The sequence below is a fragment of the Centruroides sculpturatus genome, unplaced genomic scaffold (genome assembly GCF_000671375.1).
Source record: "Centruroides sculpturatus isolate CEXI.00-Female unplaced genomic scaffold, Cexi_2.0 scaffold758, whole genome shotgun sequence".
NCBI classification, from domain to species: Eukaryota; Metazoa; Arthropoda; class Arachnida; order Scorpiones; family Buthidae; genus Centruroides; species Centruroides sculpturatus.
In genome coordinates, this window is record NW_019384917.1 from 55,141 (window position 1) to 65,889 (window position 10,749).

Below are 10,749 nucleotides of genomic sequence, written 5' to 3' on the forward strand. Positions count from 1 at the left end.
GGAAGTCACGTGATTTCAATTTAAAATTCCCTCTCCCCCGAGTGGAATTACATAGATAACCGGCATAATTCTATCGTTATCAGGAAAAGTATGATGTACAGGGGCAAGACACTACAAATTTGAGATCGAGAGCATATATTTTCAATTAAATAAGTTAAATTTGCGACCAGGCGTTGTGAATAATTTCTGCTCGTGTTAAAGAAAGGAAATATTTAAAAGAAAAAAATTTATTTCACAATAAAATTGTACAAACAACATTGTTTTTTTTTCATGCTTGGAAGCAGCTATCGTCCGTGGAAGAGCGATAATTTCTAACATTCATTCGTAACACAAAAAATGGATTTTCACATAATGGCACCGATACCCTGTCGATAACCGTAAGCAGATTTCAATGAAGAGGATTTACTATCGCGAGTAAGAGACACTTGAATTTTTTTCTTAAGTAAATCTTCGCGTAATCTCTTAACATCGTCCTCGGCTTGTCTCCTTAGCTATAAACAAAAAAAAAATTTTTTTTAATTTATCACTGAAATCGAGTATTAAGAATGTGCTTCCAGAAGAGGAAGAGTAATTTCTGGGGTGTATTTTGCGAGGAGAAATGATTTATTCAGAGAAATAATAGAAGAGGAAATATGCGGAAAAGAAGATAAGGTAGAAAAATGAAGATGAAGAGAAAAGGTGGAAAAAGGAAGACGTAGTTTGATAAATTGAAAGAGAAAGAAAGCTGAATAGCGTGCGAAATTGAAGAATGGAGGATTTCTCATTAGGCCAACTGTACAGGATACAAAAAGAAGAAGAAGAAATATACCTCGATTTCTGCTTTTAGTTTAATTTTTGTCGATTCGACTCTCTGCCTTAATTCTTCTATATCTTGTAAAAGGCGAAGTATTCCTAATTTGTATGTTGTCTAAAAAAAAAACATTAAGTAGAAAATACAAACACACACACACACACACATAGATAATAGCAAAATATATTTCTATACAGTACGAGTAATTGAGTTTACTCACTCTAGATGACGGTTCGTTTCTTCCTGCAGCAGCTTTCTCTTCGTTATATATCTGGCTTAACATTTCTCTAACTAACTTCTCTAATTCTTGTCTGAGTTGAAAGCATTCGTCTTCTAATCTTGGAGTGTTTTTCTTTGCTTGATAATAACGCTTTTTCCATGCATCCCGTGCTGTAATAGATAAATATATATATATATATATATATATTTAATGTTATGATATACTTCGATAGTTTAAATCTTCAATCACCCTTTTATCTTATGCATATAGTCGAAGAGTAAATTCTCAGAAGTGTTTTATAGGTATGTCACGTTAAAAACTTTTTATTTCTACTCAATTCACGTTGACATTTATTTATTTACAAAGTTTAGAGGGTCCGAGCCCTCTGGGACTCTCCAAAGTTATGATATCGCTTACAACATGTACGGATCTCTGCGATACATGCAAGATTCAGTGTGCTTAAATGATTTTCACAATGATTGGTTCTGCTTTAACCAATCAACGTTCAGAAGCTGTATATTTCAAACCTGCATCTTATTTATATCACAGAGGACGGTTTATGTTTTTAAAATAAATTGTTTTTAATTTAATTTTAAAAATTTCCTTATTATTAAATTAATTCTATAGTTTAAATGACTTTTTTTTCTTTTACCTTTTTCTAGTTGGTGCATTTTTAATTCTTTTAATTCTTTGGCTCGTTTTACTAATTCTGCTCTTTGCATTTCGTAATATTTCCTTTCTCTTTTAGTTCTTTCTAAAAGTTTGATCAATTTTCTCACTATAAATTGAAAAGATCATTTTAGAATAATTTAATTTAATTTAATTTACATAATTAATGCAATTTAATTGATTATTCCATACTTTTTTCTTCTCTCTCTTCTGCGTTAAGACGTTGAAATTCTTTAGGATTCGTTTCTGCTTTTAAAATCTCTAAATTTGTCATCTTTTTATGCACATTTTCCGTCGAACCCGAAGTTTCTGCTTTATTCTGTTCGTTCGATTCTTCCGTATTTTCTTCAGCCTTTTCTTTCGTTTCAGATTCTTCATTTCCATTTTCCTTATTTTCGTCTTTCTGTTCGGATTCTTCATCTTTCTGTTCATCAGCATTTGGCTGCTCTTGATTTTCTTCAGCATCTCCTTCTTCTTCATTTTCTTCTGCATCTTGTTTAACTTCTTGTTCCTCGATTTTATTTTCTTGGGTTTCAACTTTTGCTTGTTCTTCTTGATTTTCATCGTTAGCTTCATTTTCGGCTTGAGTTTCCTCTTTATTTTCTTCCTTTGTTTCGGCTTTTTCTTCTTCTTTCTCCTCTTCTTCTTTACTAACTTCAGAAACTTGTTCTTCTTTATTAGCTTCACAAACTTGACTATCATCTTGACTATTTTCTGTCACTTCAGTGGTTTCAACAGCTGTTTCTTCTTGAGTACCATCGTCTGCCTCCTTTTCTTCATTATCTTGGACAGTCGTTTCTTCTTGCGTGCTTTCATCTACATTCTTTTCTTCGCTACATTCAGCAACAGTTTCCTGTTTTTCAGCTTCAACATTTTCTTCTTCCACTTTTTCTTCACTTTGTTCGGTGTTTTCTTCGGATTTTGTTGTGTTTTCTTCCTCATTCTCTTCTTCTTTTTCATCCTTATTTTCTGCGTTAATTTCTTCTTCACTTCCCTCTTTATTTTCTTCCAATTTTTCCTCATCGGTTTCTTTCTTATCCTCGACTTCCTCGCCACCTTCCTCACTTTTTGTCACATTTTCAACGTCCGTATTTAGCTCGTTGTTCTCTGCCTCTTTCATATTTTCTTTCTCCTCTTCTCCGGTTTCTCCATTTGGCTCGATGTTTACATTTTCATTCGATTCTCCTTTCTTTACTTCATCTTGAGAGAACTCAATATCTTCTGTTTGCATTTCTGCCTGCTCCAATTCTTCCAATTCGCTAGCTTTGGCATTTTTTTCTCCATCTTTCTCCTCTTCTGCATCTTCGATATTTTGGGCGTCAGATAATTTCTGCTCCGTTCTAACAAACAAACAAAAAAAAAGTTATATATAATTAAGAACATAAAACTACTTCATCAATCACAACATTACGTTTACATTTCTTCGCCATTAGCATTCTCGACTGCTGAAGTATCTTTACATTCGCCATCATCAGAGACTTCGTTATCGTTTCCATCTGCATCGTCCTCGTTAACGTCCTTTTTTGACATATCTGTAAAACGAAAAGGATTCATCTAAGAAGGAATTTTATTAAATAGAATAATTGAATTAAAACTTGGAAAAAATTATATCCACTTAACGAGACGAACACGAAATAAAATTAATTAATTTTATCATACCCGAGGCAAATTATATATACATCTGATCGAAAAGCAAATTATCTGCTAATAATTAGTGTATTAATATCCCATTTTATTCATATCTACTCTTCTCTCAAGTTCCTATTTCTCTCTTCTCTAAAATCTTTTTCACTTTCTTCTAACACTTCTATACTTTTCCTAATTGAAATCTTTATTAGTTTTAATATCTTCTAGATTCTTCTTCTTTCCTCTTTTTTTTGGCATATTGTTATAAGCTTTATTTATTTATTTTAAGCACATGCTAGACTATTTTCCTTCCTTATCACATAAGAAAGTGAAAAGAGCTATCTATCTCTACTTTCCATCTTACCATCTTTTACACATTATTCTTATTAGATTCGGGTTAAAAATATTTATCCTGAACTTTCGTCATTCTTTTTCCATTAACAATTTTCTCATACGATCCCATTTAGGCCATTTAAGTGTTCTTCTTAAGTTACTTGTCCTTCTCTCTTAAGATCTTCCCTGCTCTTTAAATCTTTCAAAGTAGAAATGCATTTGTAAACAATTATCAGAAGAATTGCTTAATATTCGAGTGCATAACATACAATTTACCTAGCACGATAATTATTATTGTATATCGAAAAGAATTCTTCCGATCATTACTTGTAGACTCAAAAGGGGAGGAGAGGCAAAGTATAGCACTCATTTAACAAAGGAATGTTATTGATTTTTGGCATCCCATCGCCATTTAATTACTCCATCAAACGTATATAATTCTCCCATAAATCTTTATAATTCGATAAACGTTATACAAACCTTTAGTTACTTCCTCTTCTACTCCACTATCTTCGGCCCCAATTTCTGAATATATCCCTTCTTTTAAATAAATTTCTGGATCTTCTGCCTGTAATATATACATTGTACACATTAAAAATTGCGGTTTCCATCGCAAAATATTATTCTGTAGTACAAGAATCATCATAATCATGTTCCACTACAGAAGAGAGACTATGAGAATATTCTTATAATACGTTTCTACTAAGAATCGAATCGATGAAGTGACGTCAAAATGCCACTTATATATATTCTAAGACGAATAAATTACTTGTCTTAAATAATATATGATGAACATTAAAATCTAAAATTAAAGAAAAAAGAAATTAGAATTTAGAAAAAGTTAATTCCTTTAGATTTACATGTACATTCGAGTGCATAAAATATCAAAATAAAACAATTGAAAATGAATATAAAAAATNTTTTTCCCCTCCTCTTATATATATATATATAGAAAAGATGGAGCAGCTTATAAGGACGGTCGATTGAAACGTGGAGACGTCCTTCTAGCTGTGGGTATCGATGTTTATAATTAGAATTTTCTTTAAAAAATAAATAAATAAATAAAAACTGTATTTTTATAATATTTAAATAGGTTAACGATGCATCTTTAAGGGACGTAACGTCTGTAAATTCGGTCAAATTACTTCGTGAAGCTTGCTCTCCCGTACGTCTTTTAATACTCAGGGAAAATCCTCAGACTCTATTTACGACTTTAAGTGGTAAAATTGTTTTTAAAATATAATTTTTTTTTAGTTTTTTACTGTTATAAATGTAAGTAAATTTCCTTTCTTCTTATAGATCCTTCGAAATTTATAACAGTAGAATTAAGGAAAGGTAGTATTAAGGACCAACTTGGTGTTAGTATCGTGCAGAGAACGTGAGTAATTTCGTTATTTCTTAGTTTAAATATTATTAATTAGTTAAAATATTAATTTACGATGAATAAATTTATATTTTACGAGGGAGAAATACGTATAGTAGTAAAATTAATGGTTAAATAGGCCTATTTTGATTTTTTTTCTGTCTATCGTACTCTATATCCTTACAGGTTAATGGAAGGATGCGAGATTGATATAAGGGTTTCATCAAATATTTCATATACATTGTAAAAACAATAATATGGCGTCGCGACGCGCCGCGTAAGGATGCGATGATGCGCGCCGCTTTCGCGTAGAGTGAATAAGTGATTATAAGCAAATAGTTGATTTAAAATTACCAAAATTTTCGTACAAACGAAATAATTCAGAGTTATAAGTGAAAGTTTTAATTATTATTTTTTTAATTTATACGTTTACTATAGCAAATTTAATTTTACGATCGCGTAACGCATGCGACGGAAGAAAAATTATAATTTGTTCTAAAAATAACTTAGTTGTAATAATATTAATTAATATAATTTTAATTTTGTGTGCTCTTTATTGCGTAATTAACCTTATTTGTACAGTTTAGCGCGAAATAACGAAATTTTGAAAAGAGGCGCCATATTGGTTTACGACGCGACGAGACGCGACGCGAAGCTTCGGTGATAAAAGTTTAACTGTGAAAGGGTAACGTTATGCCTTATGTAAAGTTAACGTGACTTAATTGCTATAGTTAACATTTAACACGACGCGTAACGCTCCTTAATGTTACGCGTTAAATGCGTCACGTAATATTACTTAATGCTTTATTTATATCATGTAATACGCTTTTAAATATTCACGCCTCCTATTAACGTTATAAAATCTTTCAACCAATTAGAGAACCAATCGACGTTGTATTTAGAAGAAAGGAAATTCAACCAATCGTAGAGCAGTCCATAATTTAAATATTCACGCCTCTTAATTACGTTATAATAGATTTTAACCAATTAGAGAACGAATCGACGTTGTATTTAGAAGAAAGGAAATTCAACCAATCGTAGCGCAGTCCATAATTTAAATATTCACGCCTCTTAATTACGTTGTAACAGATTTTAACCAATTAGAGAACGAATCGACGTTGTCTTTAGAAGATCACAACTTTTTAAAATAGTTTAACTAAAAAATTATATTAGAAATAATTATTAAGCTGTTTTAGGCTATATTTATTTGCTCCTAGAAGGATGATGTAAGAGATCGTTATATAAACTATAAATGAGCTGCATCATGTTAGATGCAGACATAAATGTAGGCATATTTGTCACGTAATAAAGCTATATTTATCACTCGAATAAAGCCATAGACGATGGAATTTCTCTTATATTAAATACCTCATCCATCTCTTTATATGTTAGTTATAACGAGAATCTGAAACACAATATAAGTATATAGATTAATACAATACAGTAGACTGAGGAGAAACTGAACGAGTATATAATAAATGTAAATTATACACAAAAGATTCTAAAAAAATAATTCTAATAATTTGATTTTAAAGTCTTATTTATTTATTTTTTTTTATCATTATTTCTGTTATCAGTTTTCTTCCGTTAGCGTTGGACGGGCATACGGACTGGCATTTCACCATAGATTCTATACAATAACATAAAAATATCAGTTTTATTATAAACAAATTAGCTATTTTTACTCTTTGCATGCAAAAAATTTTGAAAATAGAATCATTTTCACCCTTTCTCTTGTATTAAATATCCATTACATTTCTCTAATTTATCATTTATCAAACGTTTCTCGTTATATAATCTAAAAATTAAAATTTGTTTCAATTTTAAGCATTTTAATGCAGTGTTTTGTGAACTTTCCGGACCTTCCCCTATTAGTGCATAAATTTCTTATATATAGGCTATATATTTTTTCAAAATGAATTTTTGTTTCCCTTGCCTTTCATCACACCCTTAAATCCCCTTGTTACATTAAATCAGTGATTTCAGAATTCCCTTGGATCCTCTTGTAACAATAAGTCAGTGATTCCAGCATCTCCTTGAATCCCCTTGTTACATTAGGTGTAAATCAGTGATTCCATCACCCTTTAAATCCCATTTTTCCAATAAATCAGTGATTCCAGCACTCCCTTGAATCCCCTTGTTACATTAAATCAGTAATTCCATCATCCCTTGAATCTATTACCGCCCTCAAGGGGGAGATAGAAGACTCAAGGGGATGCTTGATCACTAATTTAATGTAATAAATTACATTTTTACCTTTAAAATTGGAATATCCGTTAGAAAACGATGCGAGAAATTTTCTAAACCAGTTTTTCCCCTCCTCTTATATATATATATATATATATATATATATATATATATTTAATGTTATGATATACTTCGATAGTTTAAATCTTCAATCACCCTTTTATCTTATGCATATAGTCGAAGAGTAAATTCTCAGAAGTGTTTTATAGGTATGTCACGTTAAAAACTTTTTATTTCTACTCAATTCACGTTGACATTTATTTATTTACAAAGTTTAGAGGGTCCGAGCCCTCTGGGACTCTCCAAAGTTATGATATCGCTTACAACATGTACGGATCTCTGCGATACATGCAAGATTCAGTGTGCTTAAATGATTTTCACAATGATTGGTTCTGCTTTAACCAATCAACGTTCAGAAGCTGTATATTTCAAACCTGCATCTTATTTATATCACAGAGGACGGTTTATGTTTTTAAAATAAATTGTTTTTAATTTAATTTTAAAAATTTCCTTATTATTAAATTAATTCTATAGTTTAAATGACTTTTTTTTCTTTTACCTTTTTCTAGTTGATGCATTTTTAATTCTTTTAATTCTTTGGCTCGTTTTACTAATTCTGCTCTTTGCATTTCGTAATATTTCCTTTCTCTTTTAGTTCTTTCTAAAAGTTTGATCAATTTTCTCACTATAAATTGAAAAGATCATTTTAGAATAATTTAATTTAATTTAATTTACATAATTAATGCAATTTAATTGATTATTCCATACTTTTTTCTTCTCTCTCTTCTGCGTTAAGACGTTGAAATTCTTTAGGATTCGTTTCTGCTTTTAAAATCTCTAAATTTGTCATCTTTTTATGCACATTTTCCGTCGAACCCGAAGTTTCTGCTTTATTCTGTTCGTTCGATTCTTCCGTATTTTCTTCAGCCTTTTCTTTCGTTTCAGATTCTTCATTTCCATTTTCCTTATTTTCGTCTTTCTGTTCGGATTCTTCATCTTTCTGTTCATCAGCATTTGGCTGCTCTTGATTTTCTTCAGCATCTCCTTCTTCATTTTCTTCTGCATCTTGTTTAACTTCTTGTTCCTCGATTTTATTTTCTTGGGTTTCAACTTTTGCTTGTTCTTCTTGATTTTCATCGTTAGCTTCATTTTCGGCTTGAGTTTCCTCTTTATTTTCTTCCTTTGTTTCGGCTTTTTCTTCTTCTTTCTCCTCTTCTTCTTTACTAACTTCAGAAACTTGTTCTTCTTTATTAGCTTCACAAACTTGACTATCATCTTGACTATTTTCTGTCACTTCAGTGGTTTCAACAGCTGTTTCTTCTTGAGTACCATCTTCTGCCTCCTTTTCTTCATTATCTTGGACAGTCGTTTCTTCTTGTGTGCTTTCATCTACATTCTTTTCTTCGCTACATTCAGCAACAGTTTCCTGTTTTTCAGCTTCAACATTTTCTTCTTCCACTTTTTCTTCACTTTGTTCGGTGTTTTCTTCGGATTTTGTTGTGTTTTCTTCCTCATTCTCTTCTTCTTTTTCATCCTTATTTTCTGCGTTAATTTCTTCTTCACTTCCCTCTTTATTTTCTTCCAATTTTTCCTCATCGGTTTCTTTCTTATCCTCGACTTCCTCGCCACCTTCCTCACTTTTTGTCACATTTTCAACGTCCGTATTTAGCTCGTTGTTCTCTGCCTCTTTCATATTTTCTTTCTCCTCTTCTCCGGTTTCTCCATTTGGCTCGATGTTTACATTTTCATTCGATTCTCCTTTCTTTACTTCATCTTGAGAGAACTCAATATCTTCTGTTTGCATTTCTGCCTGCTCCAATTCTTCCAATTCGCTAGCTTTGGCATTTTTTTCTCCATCTTTCTCCTCTTCTGCATCTTCGATATTTTGGGCGTCAGATAATTTCTGCTCCGTTCTAACAAACAAACAAAAAAAAAGTTATATATAATTAAGAACATAAAACTACTTCATCAATCACAACATTACGTTTACATTTCTTCGCCATTAGCATTCTCGACTGCTGAAGTATCTTTACATTCGCCATCATCAGAGACTTCGTTATCGTTTCCATCTGCATCGTCCTCGTTAACGTCCTTTTTTGACATATCTGTAAAACGAAAAGGATTCATCTAAGAAGGAATTTTATTAAATAGAATAATTGAATTAAAACTTGGAAAAAATTATATCCACTTAACGAGACGAACACGAAATAAAATTAATTAATTTTATCATACCCGAGGCAAATTATATATACATCTGATCGAAAAGCAAATTATCTGCTAATAATTAGTGTATTAATATCCCATTTTATTCATATCTACTCTTCTCTCAAGTTCCTATTTCTCTCTTCTCTAAAATCTTTTTCACTTTCTTCTAACACTTCTATACTTTTCCTAATTGAAATCTTTATTAGTTTTAATATCTTCTAGATTCTTCTTCTTTCCTCTTTTTTTTGGCATATTGTTATAAGCTTTATTTATTTATTTTAAGCACATGCTAGACTATTTTCCTTCCTTATCACATAAGAAAGTGAAAAGAGCTATCTATCTCTACTTTCCATCTTACCATCTTTTACACATTATTCTTATTAGATTCGGGTTAAAAATATTTATCCTGAACTTTCGTCATTCTTTTTCCATTAACAATTTTCTCATACGATCCCATTTAGGCCATTTAAGTATTCTTCTTAAGTTACTTGTCCTTCTCTCTTAAGATCTTCCCTGCTCTTTAAATCTTTCAAAGTAGAAATGCATTTGTAAACAATTATCAGAAGAATTGCTTAATATTCGAGTGCATAACATACAATTTACCTAGCACGATAATTATTATTGTATATCGAAAAGAATTCTTCCGATCATTACTTGTAGACTCAAAAGGGGAGGAGAGGCAAAGTATAGCACTCATTTAACAAAGGAATGTTATTGATTTTTGGCATCCCATCGCCATTTAATTACTCCATCAAACGTATATAATTCTCCCATAAATCTTTATAATTCGATAAACGTTATACAAACCTTTAGTTACTTCCTCTTCTACTCCACTATCTTCGGCCCCAATTTCTGAATATATCCCTTCTTTTAAATAAATTTCTGGATCTTCTGCCTGTAATATATACATTGTACACATTAAAAATTGCGGTTTCCATCGCAAAATATTATTCTGTAGTACAAGAATCATCATAATCATGTTCCACTACAGAAGAGAGACTATGAGAATATTCTTATAATACGTTTCTACTAAGAATCGAATCGATGAAGTGACGTCAAAATGCCACTTATATATATTCTAAGACGAATAAATTACTTGTCTTAAATAATATATGATGAACATTAAAATCTAAAATTAAAGAAAAAAGAAATTAGAATTTAGAAAAAGTTAATTCCTTTAGATTTACATGTACATTCGAGTGCATAAAATATCAAAATAAAACAATTGAAAATGAATATAAAAAATATTCAATTCTAGTAGAAATTTGTATAATTAATTATATTTAATAATTAATT

At 30.8% G+C, this 10,749-nt stretch overlaps 2 protein-coding genes and 1 long non-coding RNA gene across 3 annotated transcripts in view; 1 reads left to right on the forward strand and 2 right to left on the reverse strand.

Annotated features, from left to right (window-relative positions):
• Window positions 1-277: 277 nt before the first annotated feature.
• On the reverse strand, window positions 278-4,221 carry LOC111631773 (trichohyalin-like). Its single transcript, XM_023376082.1, has 7 exons — window positions 4,119-4,221; window positions 3,097-3,211; window positions 1,872-3,019; window positions 1,663-1,788; window positions 1,011-1,180; window positions 809-907; window positions 278-491 (listed from the first exon to the last, which is right to left on the reverse strand). The coding sequence occupies exons 1-7, from the start codon at window positions 4,219-4,221 to the stop codon at window positions 345-347; spliced, it is 1,908 nt and encodes a 635-aa protein (XP_023231850.1). The 3' UTR covers window positions 278-344.
• A 378-nt stretch (window positions 4,222-4,599) lies between these two features.
• Window positions 4,600-5,021, forward strand: LOC111631774. The gene is made up of 3 exons (XR_002757760.1): window positions 4,600-4,648; window positions 4,732-4,858; window positions 4,938-5,021. It is a non-coding gene; the product is annotated as an uncharacterized LOC111631774 (long non-coding RNA).
• A 1,368-nt stretch (window positions 5,022-6,389) lies between these two features.
• The window catches only part of LOC111631765 (glutamic acid-rich protein-like), a 14,695-nt gene continuing 10,335 nt past the window's right edge, over window positions 6,390-10,749 (reverse strand). Inside the window, exons 5-9 of the mRNA XM_023376072.1 lie at window positions 10,261-10,348; window positions 9,239-9,353; window positions 8,017-9,161; window positions 7,808-7,933; window positions 6,390-6,406 (exon numbers count right to left, since the gene is read on the reverse strand). Coding sequence (XP_023231840.1) covers window positions 6,390-6,406; window positions 7,808-7,933; window positions 8,017-9,161; window positions 9,239-9,353; window positions 10,261-10,348 — 1,491 coding nt within the window. The remainder of the gene's footprint in view (window positions 6,407-7,807; window positions 7,934-8,016; window positions 9,162-9,238; window positions 9,354-10,260; window positions 10,349-10,749) is intronic.